At 41.7% G+C, this 21,580-nt stretch overlaps 1 protein-coding gene across 1 annotated transcript in view; it reads right to left on the bottom strand.

Moving 5' to 3' along the window:
• Positions 1-21,580, bottom strand: part of LOC126456455 (uncharacterized) — a 478,332-nt gene that overhangs the window by 113,746 nt on the left and 343,006 nt on the right. The window contains exon 24 of the mRNA XM_050092205.1: positions 14,594-14,724. Within this exon, the coding sequence (XP_049948162.1) occupies positions 14,594-14,724 (131 nt within the window). The remainder of the gene's footprint in view (positions 1-14,593; positions 14,725-21,580) is intronic.

Genomic DNA, 21,580 nt, shown 5'->3' with positions numbered 1-21,580 from the left:
TACTTGAAAAAGGCGTAAAGTACAATGTCATGCCCAACTTGGCAGACAAAAATGTAATATAAAAGATGCTTGTCGACATAAAAATGGGTCTTGATTATAAAAAACAGATAATTAATGTCAAACTAGAATTGCTTTTGACGTAGCTAACATTCTCAGTAAAAACACAGTCAGTGTTCAAAATGTTATGCATAATGATAGGAAATTGGTTAAATCCATTAATAGTAAACTTAAAGAAGCTGACAAAGGTTGCACTTTAGTTATTGCCTACAGTTCTGAATATATTTCTAAAACCTTGGATTTTTTTAACGAAAATAATATTTCGGGACTGCATGAGGATCCGACTCCGGAATTACTAAAGAAGTCAGGTCAGCTATCAATGGCACAAAATTTTTAATCAAACCTTTTCAGAAGAAAATGATTATCAACATGATGCCTCAGTCCCCAAAACTTACTTCTCAATTCAAAATTCACAAACCTAACCATCCGATACGCCCGTTTTTAATAGTATGAATAGCCCGTACCATGATTTAGCGAAATTTCTGCATGAATCTCTGAAAAAATCATTCTTCTTCGAGAAAATTATTCCATACCCAACAGTCACGCCTTAGTCCATAAAATAAAAGATTTAGAATGTAATCCAGATACCACGTTGTTTTCACTAGACATCAAAAATCTTAACACTAACGTTCCCGTACAAGGAACTCTTAGGATCGTAGAAAAAATGTACGTCATTTAAAAAAGAACTTCCAGACGAATAATTCACTGACTTTATGAATCTAATAACAGTCGTAGTCAAATACAACTATTTTGAATTTCATGAACAATTGTATCACCAATCCGACGGTCTCGCTGTGGGAAATTCGTTAGCTGGTATCCTTGCTGATATTTTCATTAACTCTCCAGAAGAAAAGTTTTTCAACTGTTTCTCAGCTACAGCACTAGGCATTCTCTCCTATTTCAGATATGTTGACGATATTTCAGTCACCTAGAAAGGGACTACCGATGGCATTGACCGTATTTTCAATTTTTCTAATGAACTTCATGAGAAAATATCCTTCACCAGCGAACTCGAAAACGAAGCCCCTCAATTAAACTTTCTTGACTTTACGGTTACAGTAGAAGAAAATAAAATCTCATTCAATGTTTTTCGTAAAGAAACATACACTGATCAAATCGTACCTGCGTCTTCCATGCTTCCACAGTCTCATACAAACGCTTCCTTTCACTCTGCTATTCATAGAGCTACTCCTATTCCACTCTCTAAAAAAAAATTCAACGAAGAAATTAATTTCATCAAAACAATAGCAGTTAATGGCGAATATGAACCAGGCATAGTGGATCACATCCTTAAAAAGAAAATTGTTAAAAGAGTTACTTCACTCGGCACATCTATTATTGAATCTAACCCAAAGAAGTTTTTTTCTATTCCTTTCTTGGGGCCCATCTCCTACCAGATTCAACGCATTCTTCGTAATAAATGCAACTGTAATAGTCCTTTTCTACCGATAACAATTTAAAAAAAACTTTAATCACAATTTAAAATCGACTCGTTCGCCTTTGGAAAACTCTGGCGTCTGTAAGATTTTCTGCGACACCTGCTCTTCTTACTACATAGGACGAACAGGACGTGCCTTTACAACCAGATACAAAGAACATATTTTAAGAAAAAATGGCACTAACACCCAAAATTCGTCTTTTTCCAATCACCTTTTGATTACAGGTCACGCGCCTAAAGCTGTTCACGATATTAACGTTTTGCACACCGAGAAGAAATGGCGTAGATTGGATATTCTCGAAGAATTAGAAACCTTTAAACATCTTTCTCGAAATGATAGCCTCATTCTTAATGAGCAGCTACAATTACGTAACAAAAACTTCTAAAACGGTATAAAGCAGTTACTTGATATTTGATTTCGGGCTCCCTCGTGCAATTACCGGAATATTTCTTCAATCTAAGCCGACATGTACTTTTTCGCTTATTAAATGGTTTATATTGGCTGCATTTCATGTTATATTGTTTTTCTACAGGCTTTGTCATTCAGCCTTCTTTGTAATTTTATAATGGCGGTTTCATCCTTTAAATTGTACTTCTAAGCTCTTACGTAGACAAAATGTTACCTTGTCTGCTGCGTTTAAACAAAATATTGACTTTTACATCATGTACTAAATAACGTTCATCATAATATTCGTCTGTCTTTATTTGAATGTTAAGTAGCAAATTTGTATATGCGGCTACTAGATGGTGCTCTTGGTGCAATGTTCACCTCTCCGCAGTTGTTAATGCGGGCACCTCAGACTGATGCTACCTGTAACTCGACATACGCGAGCAGGCCGTAGTGGCTTGCTTTCCATGCATTCTGCTTAAAAATTTTGTGACTAAAGCTTTATCGCTTGACATTTATTTTATACGTGACATCTTAGTACTGTTTCTTTTTGTACTGTTAGGCAGTTTTCAGTCTAAAAACTGTACTTCTAAGCTTTTACATTGACAAAAGTTACCATGTCTGCTGCTGTCAAATAAAACATTGCCTGTTACTTTATATACTAAACAGTGTTCATCTTAACATTCGTCTGTCTATAGTTTAAATGTTAAGTTGTTGTTGTTGTGGTCTTCAGTCCTGAGACTGGTTTGATGCAGCTCTCCATGCTACTCTATCCTGTGCAAGCTTCTTCATCTCCCAGTACCTACTGCAACCTACATCCTTCTGAAACTGCTTAGTGTATTCACCTCTTGGTCTCCCTCTACGATTTTTACCCTCCACGGTGCCCTACAATGCTAAATTTGTGATCCCTTGATGCCTCAAAACATGTCCTACCAACCGATCCCTTCTTCTAGTCAAGTTGTGCCACAAACTTCTCTTCTCCCCAATCCTACTCAATACCTCCTCATTAGTTACGTGATCTACCCACCTTATCTTCAGCATTCTTCTGTAGCACCACATTTCGAAAGCTTCTATTCTCTTCTTGTCCAAACTAGTTATCGTCCATGTTTCACTTCCATACATGGCTACACTCCATACAAATACTTTCAGAAACGACTTCCTGACACTTAAATCTATACTCGATGTTAACAAATTGTTAACATCGAGTTAAATGTTAAGTAGCCTACTTATATTTGAGACTACTAGATGGCGCTCTTGGTGTAATGCTCACCTGCCCGCAGTTGCTAATGCGGGCGCCTCAGTCTGTTGCTACTTGTGGCTTGACACATGTGAGCAGACAATAGTGGCTTGCCTTCCATGTATTTCATTTTAAAATTTTGCAATTAAAGCTTTATAGCTTGATATTTATTTTTATACATGGCATGTAAGTACTGTTTCTTTCTTGTGTTGTTAGTCAGTACTTACACTTTAAAAAACATTTTCCCATACTCTTTGTACTTATGTTATAGGTCAATTTGAATGTTTAATTTCCTGATGAAGGCACTCATAGAAGTGTCGAAACCAGGCCAAAAGACTTTATTTTTGCGACCGAGGGCTGTAATTGCTTTAACTTTAATTTGTAAACGGTCGCTGATCATGCAGCCATGTTTAAAACTTTAAGGCGTTATATTGATTATAAAATTACAACTCGCGTTTTACAATATGTGTCATATATTTATTATGTAGTGTAAGTGTGTATGATATTTTCAAGTGTTATAATCTTTTTAAATTCTCATATTCTAATATTTCATTCTAATATCAATTCTTATATTAATTCTTGTATTTTATTCTTATGTTTATTCTTGAGGAAGAGTTGGTGCATTTTCTTGGATGATACCGAACGTAGAAACATTCGAAACAGAGAAATTCCGAATACCATGACCTTCGCGTGTTGCAGAACTTTTTAACAAACATTTCATAACTGTTACTGAAAATATGGAGTTGTCAGGTTCTGTAGATGCTGCTATGGAATACCTCAGACCAGACATTTCAAGTAACTTCCATAATATGAATTTGACCCTCACTACCCCAGCAGAAATGTCAATCCTAAAATCTTTAAAATCAAAAACATCTAGTGGGTATGATGAAGTATCAACAAAGCTAATTAAAGAATGTGATTCTGAGTTAAGTAACATATTAAGCTATCTGTGCAACCAGTTGTATATCAGTGAAATATTTCCTGAATGGTTAAAATATGCTGAAGTTAAGCCACTGTTTAAGAAGGGAGATAAAGAAATAGCATCAAATTTCTGTCCAATTTCACTTTTGCCAGCATTCTCAAAAATTTTAGAAAAAGTAATGTACAATCGGCTTTATAACCATCTTATCTCAAATAACATAGTCAAAGTCACAGTTCGGATTTCTAAAGCGTTCTGATATTGAGAAGGCTATCTACACTTACAGTGAAAATGTGCTTAATTCATTAGATAAAAAACTGCAGGCAACTGGTATATTTTGTGATCTGTCAAAGGCATTTGACTGTGTAAATCACAATATCCTTTTAAGTAAATTAGAATGTTACAGTGTAACAGGAAATGCTGCAAAATGGTTCAAATCTTATATCTCTGGCAGGAAATAAAGGGTGTTATTAGGAAAGAGACATGTATCAAGCTATCAGGCATCATCCAACTGGGAACTAATTACATGTGGGGTTCCACAAGATTCCATTTTAGGCCCCTTACTTTTTCTTGTGTATATCAATGACCTTTCATCAGTAACATTACCAGATGCCAAGTTCATTTTGTTTGCCGATGATACAAACATTGCAATAAATAGCAAATCAAGTGTAATCTTAGAAAGATCAGCTAATAAAATATTTGTGGACATTAATCATTGGTTCCCAGCCAATTATTTGTCACTAAACTTTGAAAAAAAAAAACACACTACATGCAGTTCAGAATTTGTAAGGAGTGTTCCACGAGTATATGCCTAACATATGATGACTAGCAGATAGAAGAAGTGGACAGTGCTAAATTCTTGGGATTACAGCTTGATAATAAATTCAACTGGAAAAAGGACACCACAGAACTGCTGAAGCGTCTTAACAAATCTCTATTTGCAATGCGAACTGTGTCAGACATATGGGATATAAAAATTAAGTAGCTGGCATACTATGCTTACTTTCAGTCCATAATGTCACATGGGATTCTTTTTTGGGGTAATTCATCAAGCCAAGCTAAAGGTTTCTGGGCACAAAAACGTGCAGTAAGAGTTATATGTGGCGTGAACTCAAGAACATCCTGCAAAGCCTGTTTAGGGAACTAGGGGTACTAACTACTGCTTCCCAATATATTTATTCTTTAATGAAATTTGTCATTAAAAATATATCACTTTTTCAAACCAACAGCTCAATTCATGGAATCAATAGTAGAAATAAGAATAATCTTCACAATGATTTAAAGTCACTTAGTCTTGTACAAAAAGGTGTGCATTATTCAGGAACACAGACTTTCAATAACTTGCCTGCAGCCATAAAAAGCTAAACAACCGATGAAATTCAGTTTAAGAGAAGCCTAAAGGATTTATTGGTGGCCAACTCCTTCTACTCCACTGATGAATTTCTCAGAAGAGCCAACTTATATATATATATATATATATATATATATATATATATATATATATATATATATAAGTACAATACTTATGCAGAATTTCAGTGCAGTAATGTGTTCATTGTAAATAAGTGTGTGTGTGTGTGTGTGTGTGCAAGTACAATCTAACTTCTGCGCTATTTCAGTGCAGTAATGTGTCCATTGTAAATAAGTATTATAGTAGTTGTATTACACTTTTATTATCTTATAAATAAATAAAAAAACTTTTTTATTTTAAATTCAGTGCATTAGTATTTGTAAAATAATTTCTTTCATATAGTGTTCATTAAAAAATGACGATCATTACACTTGGAACCTGTGGAATGGTGCATTAGGTTATTTGTTTGAATTGTAAATATTTGTCATGTACTGTTGTTTTTCTGACATGTTCTACATCCTGGAGGACCTCCTCACTACGGATCAATTGGAGTGAAAGTAAATCTAATCTAATCTAATCTAATATAGGCAGGTTTGCCACAACGACATTTCTTTGTATGGATCTCACTCGGGAAGGAAACGCCGTTAACATTGTTGAAGATTTCCACGCGTTGGCAATAAATTCGCGGCAAACCACGCATAACGGATCATTTTTCCGAAAACTTGCGCTTGCAGTTGACTATGAATCAAGTTACACTACAAGAATTTTACCGAAAACAATTTCAAAGAATTTTTTATTTTTTGTTGTTTTTAATTCATTCATCAGACATTCAATTGTTACACGAATAAGGACAATGTTATTTCATTATACACTGGGCAACAACGTCCAGTAATCTTTTATGGATATGGGTAGGCTAATGAAAACCAAAAATAAAAATAATTGTCGGGTTTCGAACACGGGACGCCGAAAGTGACGCTAGGCACTGTGCCACCGCTTCGGTTGAATTGTTTGTTCAGTAAAAGGGTATAAAGTACCTCGAAAACTTTGATAGCCGTTTTCCCAGAAACGGTCGAATGTTTACGAATACACCAAAAAACGTGATCGGTTATTCTGACACCGCTACCACTGAACGAACTTTCTGGGAAACCGAGTTATGGCATTTGATGTTTTCACCTCGTAAGTTCAGATTGCAATATTTAGCGTAAAGATAGCTTAGAAAGCAGTAAAGAATTCTATGATATCTAGTAAGGTTGTCGCAGATTTCGAATGTGAATTAATGTGGCTGAAGTTAAGCACCGAATGTGGGTTAAAAATAGCGATCGAATGGTTTTATAGAGTGCTTTCGTCAGGAGCTGTAGTGGTAGAACTGAGAGAACTACCAGAGGTTCACGAGCGAGTTTCGCGATCATGCTATTTTTAATAGCGACGAGACTTCCTCTTGACAGTACAGAATGAAAAAGTTACGCGATCAGAACCGGTTCCGGAGAAAGGATTCCCGTTATGTTACTCTGAATGTCCTATCGGAAAATTACCTCGAGCAGATGGAGAGCCAATTCGTGAAAGTAGCTCCTTAGACTTCCTAGCGACAGACCCCCGCACTATTCGAACCAGGCAACGTATAGCAATGAATCAGCGATCATAAAGCTGTGGTAGCATCAATGACTATGGTTGTTACAAGGACTGTTAAGAAAAGTGGAAGAATATTTTTGTTTAGCAAGAGTGATAGGATACAAACATCTGAATATCTGAGTAGTTAACATCAAAAATGCAGTATTGAGGACAAAGATGTGGAGCACCAATGGAAAATTTCATTGCTCCTTAGACAATATATTCCGATCACGGTTTTAAGCGATGAGAAACAAATAGTGCGGTTTAATAGCCGTGCTAGACAATTGCTATGTAAAAAAAGAGCTTCATCACAGATGTAAGAGAAGTTAAAACCTAGCTGACAAACAAAAACTGAACGAAGGGAAAATGAGCGAAAGGTGAGCAATGACAGAAGCGTTCAATGACTTTGAAAGTAAAATTTTCCCAACCGAACTGACTAGAGACTCGAAGAGGTTTTGATCGTACGTAGGATCGGTAATCGATTCAAAAGCATCTACTCAGTCAGTCAGTGACCACACTAGTACGTACGATGACTGAGGGAAGGGTGAAATATTGAATTGGAATTTCTTAAATTGTTTCATCGCTCTACGTATCACATCTCGTATTGACAGAACTGGGGAAAAAGTACACGCCTGTCCATGGATTTCTTAGGCGCAACTGCCCATAGACTCTGGAGGCAAAAAGGGCGTTTGAATGCCACCGGAAATGTCAGGGAATAAGGAGTCCCAATTATGACTCCCACGCCAGCTAGCGCATCTAGATCGCTCATGTCTAAGTGTACGTTTATGGTGAACGTACGATGAACGAGAAGAACGTCGGACAGAGCAACGATTAAAGTGAAGTGTGGTTTTTAGTTGTTATGAGCCGCTCATGATGGAGCTTTCATAGCAGCTTTGAGTGGCCTACTGAACAGTGAAGGCTATTGAATGGAAGGCAAGGTAGTTCTAAATTTACTACGTGAACTTTTTCGTTTATTTCGTGGTGATAAATCTAACGATGCGCGATTAACAAACGTTACGCCTTTAAATACACCGCGTAACTATAAATAACGAGAAATTGGAAAATAATTGCATGTACTTTACTGAATTCCCATTTTTCCAGATATTTCGAGCTGTTTACGAAAATCTTAAGAGATGTAACTATAGTTTAACGAGAAGATTGTAAAACTAACAAAAATGAGAATTGTAAACGTCGATGATTTCAGAAAAATCAGGGTTAGGAACAACAACATGTATGATTTTCTTTATGTTTAGGAATGGTAGACAAAAAACGCATTTGCATTATTTTTCGTGCACCTTCTGGCTCTAGGCCAGTGTTTAAAAAATACGAAGATAATGTTTTATTAGTTAAGCCAGTCAGGTTCCTTTCAGAGAATGCTGATACAGTATCTCCATACTTAGCAAACATATACAACCGCTCACTCTTCGGAAGATCCCTACATAATGATTGGAAAGTTGCACAAGTCATGCCCAGGACAGGAAGTAGACATAATCTGCTGATTACAGACCCATATCACTAAAGTCGATTTGCAGTAGGATTTTTGAACATATACTGTGTTTGGACATTATAAATTACCTCTAAAGAAAAAACGATTTATTGCCCAATATTCAGCATGGATTCAGAAAACATAGTTCTCTTGAAATTCAGCTAATTCTTTATTATCATTAAATAATGAGTGCTATCGACTGGGGATGTCAAATTGAATCCATATTTTTAGATTTCCGAGCTTTTGACAAAGTTCCTCACAAGCGACTTCTAATCAAACTTCGAGCCTATGTAGTTGTGCGACTCGATTTGTAATTTCCTCTCAAGAAGGTCACAGTTCGTCGTAATTGACGGAAACTCATCGAGAAAACAGAAGTAATATCTGGCGTTTCACAAGGAAGCGATACAGGCCCTTTGCTGTTCCTGATCCACATGAACAACATAGGAGACAATCTGAGTAGAAAAATGTTCAAATGTGTGTGAAATCTTATGGGACTTAACTGCTGAGATCATCAGTCCCTAAGCTTACACACTACTTAACCGAAATTATCCTAAGGACAAACACATATACCCATGCCCGAGGGAGGACTCGAACCTCCGCCGGGGCAAATCTGAGTAGCCCTCTTAGATTGTTAGCAGATGATCCTGTCATTACGGTCTTTCAAAGTCGTCAGATGATCAAAACTAGCTGCCAAATCATTTCGATAACATATATTTATGGCGTCAAAAGTGGCAATTGACTCTAAACAAATAAAAGTGTGAAGTCATCCACATGAGCACAAAAAAAAACCTCGCTAAAATTTCGGTTAAACGATAAACCACGCAATCGAAAGGCAGTAAATTCAACTAAATACTTAGGGACTACAGTTACGAAAAACGTAAACTGAAACAATCACGCAGATAATGCTGTGGGGAAAGTAAAGCAAAGACTGCGATTAATTGGCGGAACAGTGCAACAGGTCTACTAAAGAGACTGGTTACACCACTTTTGTCAGCCGTCTTCTGGAGTATGTTGTTCGGTATGGGATCCGCATCATATGGGAATGACGGAGGACATCGAAAAAGTTCAAAGAGGGCTGCGAAATAGGGAAGAGAGCGCCACGGACAGGATACGTGAATTGGGGTGGCAGTCATTAAAACAAAGGCGTTTTTCTTAGCGGCAGGATCTTCTCGTGAAACTCCAGTCAGCAACTTTCTCCCCTGACTGCTAAAATATTTTGTTGGCACCCACCTACATAGGGAGGAATGATCGCCACAATAAAATAAGAGATATCGGAGCTTGCATAGAAATATTTAAGTGCACCGTTCGAGAGTGGAATGGTAGAGAAAGATCATCTGCCAGGCATTTAATTGTGAACTGCACGTGAAAGAATCTAAAGTCCAGATGCTAGTGCTTAGCCAAATTGATAACTAAGCATGTATTACGTTATTCTAGGCTGTGAAGGACAAAAGTGATAATCACTTTTATCCATTTTGTGAATACTTAAGGGAAGGAGCACCAGTAAGAAGCTAACAAAAAATACTTCAACATTAGGTTATCAGCAGCACGAAGAATTTTTAAATGTGTCCTTGGTGTAATGTATTGTAAGCGAAGAATATTAGCCAAGAAAATAAAAGATTCGGCAGATGTGGCTGACGATGTTATTAAAAGCATTTGCTTACTTCATAATTTAACAGTTGTAAGAGATGTTAAACATCATCGTACGGAAAAACTAACTTCACAATCAATACATGTGTAAATTAACAAAGCGGCCGCAAATATTCATAATTTCTTCAAAAACTATCCAATGTATCCAGTACTTATTGCAATAATTGGTAAAATAAACGTTGTCGTATGGGTGTTGTTTTCAATATAAGTCTCGTTTCATTGCAAAACTTGTCCAAAACTAAACTAATTATGATGGGATTTGACTTTCCGGCCCGGCATTGCAGGCCTGGCAAGTATTTTGGTAATATTGCTTTCGACAACCGTGCTCTAAACTAGCGAAGAAAATGCAAGGAGGGATTGTGGACGCTATTTACGGTGCTCAGTTATTACTCGGCAAGGCGAACTGGTTAGCTGGCCGTCGCCATAACTAATTTAGTGACGTGACTACGTACGGTAAGTGACAGTTCGAAGCAATGTGTGGTGTTAACTCGCAGTGCGTCTGCGAAAAGTAGCCATGTAAAGCATCTTCGCATGTAGCTGTGACAACTTGTAAACGCTACTGATTTTACTGACACAGAACTGGATTTCCAGGCTAGCAAATACAATCAAATAAAATCGAAAAAATTCTGCTCCAGCTATGGACTTTTATGAAGGTGCCAGAATAAAAGAGTCATTATGTGCGGATTAGAGAACATGCATGCAAAAAGAGCATTTGACTTTTTATGAACAAATTAAGCATCGGAAAAAGGCGGCCAGTGACGTAACGTAGTTACACGAACTGTTATTTCATACACTTATGTGAATAAGTGTTGCAAAGTGACAGTGTGCGATGAGTATTGCCAAACAACAGTGCTAGGCAACGTTTTATTGTTGTGAACGCAAAGTTTCGATTTGTGTTCACTTCTCCTCTGTGACTATAACGGAAATGCTTCTGACTATCGTGCAGAAATGGACAGAATAACATTAAAAACACGAAGAGGCTCATTAAGGAGCATCAGACTTCCCCTCTTTACTCCATTTCTACTCTGCCTAACTATATATACCTAAATCCTATAAAACTTGCCTGGAGTGTTGCAGAGATCTGTAGCCATAATAAGTCAATCATCTCGTTCACTAATCCAAAAAATAGCTGCTGGTGCTTTCGTTGTTAAAAAATAAATAATTGTGTGTCATATAGCCGGGTGCAAGTGTCTCGATGTAACTTGCATGTCATCTTCGCCGCATTTATATTCAGTTTTTTTGGTGGCCCCACAAGATTGAGTGGACCTCCTTCCAGATCTTTCCACCATACAAAATTTGAGTTAGTCACAGGAATCAAATCAGGGGCCTCGCCATTAAGAACCAAAGCGGCTGACTTGCTAGGCCGCGCGGACCGTTTGCATTCACATTCGTGAGATGAGGGTTTACTATTGGGACATTACAAGACTGGAAAGGCTGTGTATCAAGCAAAGAAAAGTGTGCGATGACCACCGGGAGGAGAGATAATGCGTGGGACGAGTAAACTGAAAATATAATAACCAGTCTGCTTACGTTCAAGCAAAGAGTCAGCATTATCATCTGCGAGTGAAACAGCAGATGACGAACCAAAAGACGCAGGTGTGGAAAATATCGACCTCACCGGGGAAGGTGGTATTACGAGTACTACAAGCGAAGCGTCTTGACCAGCCAACGTGAAATGTACTGTTCGTCCTGTATGTGTTATTTTTCTAAATGGGAACATCATTCCGTGGCGCATGCAGACGTGGAGCGTTTGACAGCAGTCTGCTTGTAGAAGTACTGGAACGTGCGCTGTTACTGCGGCCGCACCCTGTTACTAGGCGTAATCATGACGATGTAATGTTTTCTTTATCCAAGCAATCTTTATTAATAATTTTATAACCGGCCGCAGTGACCGAGCGGTTCTAGGCGCTGCAGTCTGGAACCGCGGGACCGCTACGGTCGCAGGTTCGAATCCTGCCTCGGGCATCGATGTGTGTGATGTCCTTAGGTTAGTTAGGTTTAAGTAGTTCTAAGTTCTAGGGAACTGATGACCTCAGATGTTAAGTCCCATAGTGCTCGGAGCCATTTGAACCATTGGAACAAATTTATAAACAACCGGTAACTATCAATTTATATTTACAATAGAACAAGATTTTAGTCAACGATATGTAATTAGAAACAAGAAGAGGTGCATTTTCGTTAAAATGGGTGTTATATAAGTGTTAATTAGGATATATATGATGAATTTTTTATTTGAAGTAGGTGTTGGAATGGAACGGAAAAAAAAGAGAAATAGTAATGGCGGAAATGAGACTCGAACCACCGATGCTGCTGTTACCAGTCTCGTGCGCTACCGATTTTTTCTGTCTTTGTGTTTTGTAGATTTCACGAAACTGCTCGTAGAACATGCATCTCTGTTTAAAATAACGAATCGCCCGGGAACACAATGTAAGTCTCCCAAATTCTACCGCAGAACCAAGCAGCTTGCCGAAATATACGCCTCAATTTAAGTCATTATAGATGTTCGGAAATCTTCCAAAACAATTTTTTCGAGAATTTTTGAGAATTACGTTGAACTGCTTTGGTTGATTATTACTTCTGAATTTCACATACGACAAAAAATTTTAAAAATCCGATTGCCGGGTGGTCCCTTTGTAATCGTGGCTCAGAGTGAACCTCTGGGAATGCTGTTCACACTTTCCGCAGCTGCGCTAGTAGTGTCGCTCTTGTCGTTCATCGCAGATGCAACACAAACGTATCCTACTTACGCATACTTTCTGAGCCGTGTGTCGGCTCTCAACATAGTCCTTCAATTCCATCGTTAATTGGTTCTTTCATATTTATCGTTATGCTGCGTACGATTCTGTTGAGATTCCCCTCTGGATGCGTGTCTGGCCTTATCGATCTTCGAGTCGTTGCTTCCTGTTAGCCTTGTGTAAGGGAGTAAGATCTTTGGAGGGATGGCCGGTTGGTTGCCTAGCGGTGAAGAGTCGGTCGGTCGGTTTTAAAAATCGGGAATTTGTGAATATCGTGCAATGAGGCCGCGGCGTGGCGGTGGAGAGTTAGCTGTTGTTCCGAGAAGCCGCGTGGTCTATCTTGGCGGTGCGGTCTCGTGTGGGACGAGTTGACGGCAGAAGGCTGTAAGCTCTTGCTGTGAACACCCGGGGGCTACTGCTGTGGTTCCGAGTCACTATTTGGTGGGAGCGGCGATGGATGTCTTTAAATTGTCCGTCTGGAGGCGGGAATGATGGACTAGTAACTCGCCTAACCTGAGGAATGGTATTTCGCCGCCGTGGGTGCAGACAAGACGAGGGTTCCGGTGACAGAGCGCGTGGCTGCGTGACTGTGTCCAGTTGGGTACGCTGGCGACGTGGACACGGTCGGGTGTGAGGAACCTTTGCATCGGAGTTCACCTGCTATTTCTCTGATAAACTGCAAGTTAAGTTGGTTAAAGGTTTAGATGTTAATTGAAGAATTTTGGTTTGTGCAACCAGCGTCTTTTCTGCCTTGTGCCCTCGTGCGTTTGGGCTTCCTGTCGCTGTCGCCGGTGTAATTGTAGACAGTGATCTTTTGACTTCTTATTAGTACTGCCTGGGAGGAAGTGTATTTTTGGGCAGGGATTATGGTTCCTGATTTGATTCCTCCTCCTCCCCTGGCCTCGCGTGAGGTCGGTGTGATTGCTGAATGTGAGGCGTTGTGGATCTGTTAGTCCGCTTCTAGCCTGAGCATCCTTCGGGAGACACTTGTGGCCAACCTTACACCCGGCCGGTTAATTATTTCTATCCCAGAACATTTTGGTGGCAGGACGTGGTATTGAAGTTGTTAGTTATTGTAAAATATTAAATGGTTGTGTTTTACTCTGATTGTTTTTGGGCACTGTTTAAAAAGGTTAAGTTTGCCTTTGATTGGTGGATTTTTAAAAATTACGTGGCTTAAAAATTGTTAATTATTGTAAAAGGCGAATATATGTTTACTTTGACTGTTTTAATCTACTTGGCATCCTTTGAAAATGCTAGTTCTGCCTCCCTGTTAGCGAGCCCTTGCAATTTAATATCTTGTTGTGCCAAAATTTAAAAGAAGTGGTTCCCTAGATGTTCGGTAGCGAAATTGTATGCAAATTGGTGTTTTGTTTCATTATTTGGAAAGTTTTAATTTTGTTATTAAATGCTTTATCAAAGTCTGTTTTAAGTAAAATGGCTTGGCTATTAACGGTAAAGTAAATCGTTTTGAAAAGGCACTCATGCCTGCTACCTTTTTTGGATCAGTTCCTGGTCAAGTGGTAAAGAAATAACTTTTAATGGTTGGAGTAATCAATAAAGAAATTGTAAATTGCAACTCGACAGGAACCAACTAATTTTGGCCCCGTTTCCCAACTGGGGGTTTTCCTTGATTAATCGTAACACCCGTCTCATTTTCCTACTTTACGTGACTGGCCAGAGCGCAGTGCCTGTGCTGCTGCTGGTGGGAGCGCGTTCTTAGTTACCCGCGTCCTCGTCGCCCTCGGCCGGCGGCGCTGCGGGCGCTCCGTCGGGCGGCCCCGCGTCCTCCGCAGCCGCCGTCGCGTCGCCGGCGCGCAGCGTCTCCATGCTGGCGTCCGTGGAGCGCGCCAGGGGCCTGCAACAGCCGCACCTGTCTGCAGGACTCACCTAAAACGAAGGCCAGGGCACAGCCGCGGCTGTACAAACTGAGCCTCAGCAGCTCAGCCGCGCCACACATCGCAAGACTAGGTCTGCGACGTCACATGAAAGAGACTTTTCGATACATAAGCGATGTTTTGACTCATGCTATTTGTATGTATTCTCAATAATAAATGGTAGTAAACCGAGGTAGCTAGGAGCGCTATTTACAGAAAAAAATTTGTTCTTGTTGTTGTTGTTTTGGGGGAAGAGACCAAACAGCGAGGTTATCGGTCTCATTGGATTATGGAAGGATAGGAAAGGAAGTCGGCCGTGCCCTTTCAAAGGAACCATCCCAGCATTTGCATGGAGCGATTTAGGGAAATCACGGAAAACCCAAATCAGGATGGCCGGACGCAGGATTGAACCGTCGTCCTCCCGAATGCGAGTCCAGTAGTAAGAAATCATGAGAAGCTTTACTGCAGATTAGGAGGCACAGCCGTGTTAGCACAGTCACATTTGCCAGGCACCCATGCTGAGAAAGGCCATTTGTCGCTTAAGGCGACTCAGGTGGGTGAGAAAAGACCTTCGGTTTCAAGGAATAGCGCGTGGATGGCCTTATTTTCTATAGCAAACTTGATCAGGTATTTTAATAAACATTTATAGGACAAAAAATATACACATCAACGTGGTAGAGAAATGGTCTTCGAGATTGATCGAAAATTTCCTGGGTTCTGGGTTCGATTCCAACCACTGCTTAAACATAAATAAAAGTCAGCGGTCAAAGACTTCTGGTGTAAGGAGTCATCCTCGTTCTGCCACGGCCTATCAAAGAGATCTGTGGAGCGACAGGGGTTCAGGTCACCCTCTTGCCCTTGTGGTGGAGAACTACCCTTGAAGGTGGAAGAATCAGCAACGATCAAAGGCGTGGGGATACAGAAGGCAATGGAACGACTGCATTAAAGACTAATAATGAATGTCCACAAGATACGTGGCCTGTGATGAAAGAAAGTGTGGTGGTGATCTCTGAATTCGTAATTTGCCCCCCAACACGGAACTGCGGGAGGAGACTGTCAAGGTGGAAGTGACTATGAGAAAAATATGGAACAACTAACGGAAGGGTTCATTCTAAGAGCGCAGTGTGAAATGTCTGAATGTCGTAGGGGATATGAAAATCTGGAACGGAAAAGGCAAAACTTCAGTCCTGATCTAGTGGGGACCGGTCAAGAGAAATCGAAAGAAGATACTATCTCTGGCCATACGAACATACGGCGATAACAACAGTAGCACGAAATGATCAGATGAATATGATTCATTACGAAGAGGACGGTAGCGTAGAGAGTGAACAGTTCAGTGGAAGATATATTCTCATGGAATCTACAGCATCCAAATGCCCGCAACAATAGTTCAGGTATACATGCCAATGTCGCTAGCAGAAGATGAAGAGGTAACTCACTTTGAAGGGCGAGATGAAAATTTAATAATACCTAACACACTGTTAAAGAGTCACAAGACGAGCAGGCATACTTAGAACAGGCCTGGAGACATGGGAAGATTCTAGTTGGATTACATCATGCTCAGACAGAGATTCCGCAATAAGATATCGGATTGCAGTGCGTACCCAGGAGGGGACATAGACTCGGATGGGATTTTAGTAATGGTAAAGAGTAGCGTGAAATAGACATTTCTAAGTTTAAGAGAATATCCAGATCCATGTAGAAAGAAGTGGACTCGTGAAGTACTGAGTTTAAATTTCTCGAAGGTTGTACGTAATGCGATCATAGGCGTCTGCAAGGGCAAGAGGGGACACTTACCAACACCCCCTCCCCCCTCCCCCCCTCCCAGACCTCCTGAAATATGGAGTACGGAGAAGATTTCATTCATATGTTGACTGAGTAACGATCGATTCCTTACGACAAACATAGAATCTCTTGAAAATGACCATGTCATTTATATAAAAACTGACAATTTTAGACTCTTGCCCGATGAATAGAAAGAAAACAGCGACAACGTAATGATGGTAAGTTAGGACGACCAAGTGGAAGTATATTAGGGGGAGATATGCTGTTGCGGAACTTTATAAAAGCAAGAGATTTGTTAATTTATGAACCAACTGTCGTTTGGATTATTGATTTTTATGAACCGAACACTTCTGAAAATTTACGACAAGCCATTGCCCGCAGAGTGTCACTTGCGTCAGCACTCAACAAAGTAATGGTCGAGTCGGCGCTCAGAGTGGGTTCGGACAGTATTATTATGCGCCGTAGATACACTCCTGGAAATTGAAATAAGAACACCGTGAATTCATTGTTCCAGGAAGGGGAAACTTTATTGACACATTCCTGGGGTCAGATACATCACATGATCACACGGACAGAACCACAGGCACATAGACACAGGCAACAGAGCATGCACAATGTCGGCACTAGTACAGTGTATATCCACCTTTCGCAGCAATGCAGGCTGCTATTCTCCCATGGAGACGATCGTAGAGATGCTGGATGTAGTCCTGTGGAACGGCTTGCCATGCCATTTCCACCTGGCGCCTCAGTTGGACCAGCGTTCGTGCTGGACGTGCAGACCGCGTGAGACGACGCTTCATCCAGTCCCAAACATGCTCAATGGGGGACAGATCCGGAGATCTTGCTGGCCAGGGTAGTTGACTTACACCTTCTAGAGCACGTTGGGTGGCACGGGATACATGCGGACGTGCATTGTCCTGTTGGAACAGCAAGTTCCCTTGCCGGTCTAGGAATGGTAGAACGATGGGTTCGATGACGGTTTGGATGTACCGTGCACTATTCAGTGTCCCCTCGACGATCACCAGTGGTGTACGGCCAGTGTAGGAGATCGCTCCCCACTCCATGATGCCGGGTGTTGGCCCTGTGCGCCTCGGTCGTATGCAGTCCTTATTGTGGCGCTCACCTGCACGCCGCCAAACTCGCATACGACCATCATTGGCACCAAGGCAGAAGCGACTCTCATCGCTGAAGACGACACGTCTCCATTCGTCCCTCCATTCACGCCTGTCGCGACACCACTGGTGGCGGGCTGCACGATGTTGGGGCGTGAGCGGGAGACGGCCTAACGGTGTGCGGGACCGTAGCCCAGCTTCATGGAAACGGTTGCGAATGGTCCTCGCCGATACCCCAGGAGCAACAGTGTCCCTAATTTGCTGGGAAGTGGCCGTGCGGTCCCCTACGGCACTGCGTAGGATCCTACGGTCTTGGCGTGCATCCGTGCATCGCTGCGGTCCGGTCCCAGGTCGACGGGCACGTGCACCTTCCGCCGACCACTGGCGACAACATCGATGTACTGTGGAGATCTCACGCCGCACGTGTTGAGCAATTCGGCGGTACGTCCACCCGGCCTCCCGCATGCCCACTATACGCCCTCGCTCAAAGTCCGTCAACTGCATATACGGTTCACGTCCACGCTGTCGCGGCATGCTACCAGTGTTAAAGACTGCGATGGAACTCCGTATGCCACGGCAAACTGGCTGACACTGACGGCGGCGGTGCACAAATGCTGCGCAGCTAGCGCCATTCGACGGCCAACACCGCGGTTCCTGGTGTGTCCGCTGTGCCGTGCGTGTGATCATTGCTTGTACAGCCCTCTCGCAGTGTCCGAAGCAAGTATGGTGGGTCTGACACACCGGTGTCAATGTGTTCTTTTTTCCATTTCCAGGAGTGTATTTTGTTCTAATTGTGCTAATGTATCTGCACAGGAAACAAACAGTATTATTTTCTTGTAACTTCGGAATGTTGCAATTCGTTGGCTTTAGCCAATATCTTTTCTACAATTTATTTCCGAAATGGAACTGCAGATATCTAATTTCGTTTATCAGTGACACCTTCTGCAGAAAGTCAGGATACTTCTTCTTGTCTCACTTTTCAGTTAGTGCACGCATCTGCAGCTAGTAATAGAAAAGAGAACAAGAACGGAGACGACACGCGTATCTCCCATGTATGCAGCACCCCGTGCAAGGTGCTCGGCCGCGTGAAGATGGCCTGTGGGAAATTGTCGGTGTTCCGGTAACGGAAGCTGTATGGAAGGATCTCGTACCGTTATGTTCTGACTTGTGCGTCATTTTATATAACTTGGAACACACCAGGCAGAAATCCAGTCTGCATGTGGATCGCACTTCCTTAACTCTTGTGGAGAAAGATGTGCAGTATATTGCTGCATCCATTTTCAATATGCTACCAGAAGAATTCAAAAATCTTAGCAGTAATCCACGCGCTTTCGAATCGAAACTGGAGAATTTCCTCATGGGTCAGTCCTTCTATTCTGTCGAGAAGTTATTAGAAAAATTAAGCTGATTCCTATGTTATATTGCTGATTGCGTTTACTTAAATTTATGGCTTGACTTTTTTGGGTTCATAAACATTTTATTTTATCTGTTATTACTTCTATGTTGTAATCTCATACACTGAGACATTCCATGACCTTGGAGATTTGATCCTCATGACCTACTTGAGTTGCAAGATTTGAAATGAGTCACACAAATGTGTCTCGCGTTTTGCTCATGATTCTCAAAATACATACCTGACAACAAAGTGAAGCACCCAGCAGGGGACGAGGGAACGAAATGGAACTTCACGGATTGGTAGAGTCTGTGGTGTGATTTCAGTGATTAGAGCGTCAAGTCATGTTTACTAAAAGGTTGACACTATGAGCCCGCTTAGCAGTATAGCGTTAGAACCCCTTTGGTCTGGATGCACGTACTGATTCGGTTGGGAAGGGTGTCACAAAGCCTAGTATCCTCTCCCGAGGCAAGGTGGTCTGCAACTGTTGTAGCTGCTACTTCATATCCCGGATGCTGGCTCTGGGACGTTGACGTCCGAACTGCTTCCACGCATGTTTTATCGGTGACAGCTTTAGGGATCTTCCCGGCCATTCCTGGACATCACGCAGGCTGGTTTTAGAGACATGTGCCATTTGTGAAGGAGAACTGACCTGGTGAAAACTGGCGACGGTTACTGTCCCATTAGAAGTAACACACGAGGACGCAGGATGTTTGTGACATTCCGTTGTGCCGTCAGGCTTTACGTCAACCACTGCCAGCCGTGAAATGAACTTATACCCGATGGCTCCCCACGACATGACACTGGATTTTAACACCACTGTTCCTCCCCGGAACACTAGAAGAATGCGACAGTTCTCCAGGTAACCGTCGTACTCGTCGACGCCGGTCATCCGCGGTAGCCCGGAACCGCGGCTGATAACTGAACTCATTGCGGGGCAACTGGGTTGGGTTGGGTTGTTTGGGGGAGGAGGAGGCCAGACAGCGAGATCATCGATCTCTTCTGATTAGGGAAGGACGGGGAATGAAGTCGGCCGTAACCTTTCAAAGGAACCATCCCGGCATTTTCCTTAAGCGATTTAAGTAAATCACGGAAAACCTCAATCAGGATGGCCAGACGCGGGATTGAACCGTTGTCATCCCGAATGCGAGTCCAGTGGGCTAGCCAATGCGCCACCTCGCTCGGTGCGGGCAACTCATCAGCATACCACGCTTCCCTGTCACGGAACCATTCTAAACATAGCCATTTGTGTTGTTTACGGCAGCCTGCGTATGGGGTGGTAATTCCTAGTCTAGCTCCTGCCAGTAGCAGCATTATGCAGTATTGTGTTGGATATAATAATGTATGTTGAATAATTAGATGACGACGTATAGATAAACATGCTGTTGACACTAATAATTTGTGTGAGGATAATGCAGTACCTGTTTAGATGATAAGTAATAGATTGGAACGTAATAAATAAGACTTCGACCAGTGGTGCGAGAGGACACAGATTCTTACAGGAATTGCATCACTTGTTCTTGGACGGTGGACGCAAATGTGAAGGAAATTTGATGTTCTTAGTCTCGACTGCTGGGGTCAATTGACCGGATATCTTGATGACGAATATGCCTGCCGCGACGTTCCTATGCAGTACAGCATCCGGTAACTGTCATATGAGAACGCCCCGCGACTGTGGATATTGCACGATTCGAACTGCCGGGCAAATGGAGATCCTCAGCTAGGCCCCTTTCCAACTCTGTCAGCTGCTGATAACGCTGTTCCACGATAATATGCGGTATCTCCGTGTCCTTCACAGTGATCTTTTAACATGTGACGCTGTTCGTGTCTATTATATAGCAGTTTTTCACAATTCAGATTACACACTTCTGGAAGTTCTGGAGCTGACTTAATACATAAAATTTTACTCACGAACCTTTGTCCGAAAATGTCACCCAACGTCGCTACGGAGCGTCGGTGTCATAAGCACCGATGCCAGTAAATGTATGTATATACAGGAGGATTCCGTGACGGTGTTATGGAAGTCCTAGGATGTCGGGGAAAGATAGCTGTGTCGGCCGATGTGACCGAGCGGTTCTAGGCGCTTCAGTCTGGAACCGCGCGACCGCTACGGTCGCAGGTTCGAATCCTGCCTCGTGCATGGATGTGTGTGATGTCCTTTGGTTAGTTAGCTTTAAGTAGTTCTAAGTTCTAGGGGACTGATGACCTCAGATGTTAAGTCCCATAGTGATCAGAGCCATTTTAACCAAAGGTAACTGTATCAATTTGAGGTAAGGGCCCCTGTTCCGGAAACAAATAGGCCGAAAGTTATAAGCGGAAACCGTGATGATACCTCTGATAGTGGAATACATGTACTGGTACTATTGTTGCTAAGAATGTGGGGTATGCAAATTTCAGAGACGGTAGTACGGGAAAAAACACGTGTAGTAAACATGGGCTCTAAAACCTGACGAGCTACGAGCACCTGTTCATCTTCTCTAGCGTCAAACACATCTCCTCATTCAACAAGTGCTCAGAGCTCTTAATATATACATTTTAAAACTTTGT

This window comes from Schistocerca serialis, chromosome 2 (genome assembly GCF_023864345.2).
Source record: "Schistocerca serialis cubense isolate TAMUIC-IGC-003099 chromosome 2, iqSchSeri2.2, whole genome shotgun sequence".
Taxonomy (NCBI): Eukaryota; Metazoa; Arthropoda; class Insecta; order Orthoptera; family Acrididae; genus Schistocerca; species Schistocerca serialis.
Note: the sequence above shows the minus strand (reverse complement) of the source record. Positions and strands in the feature narration are given on the sequence as shown.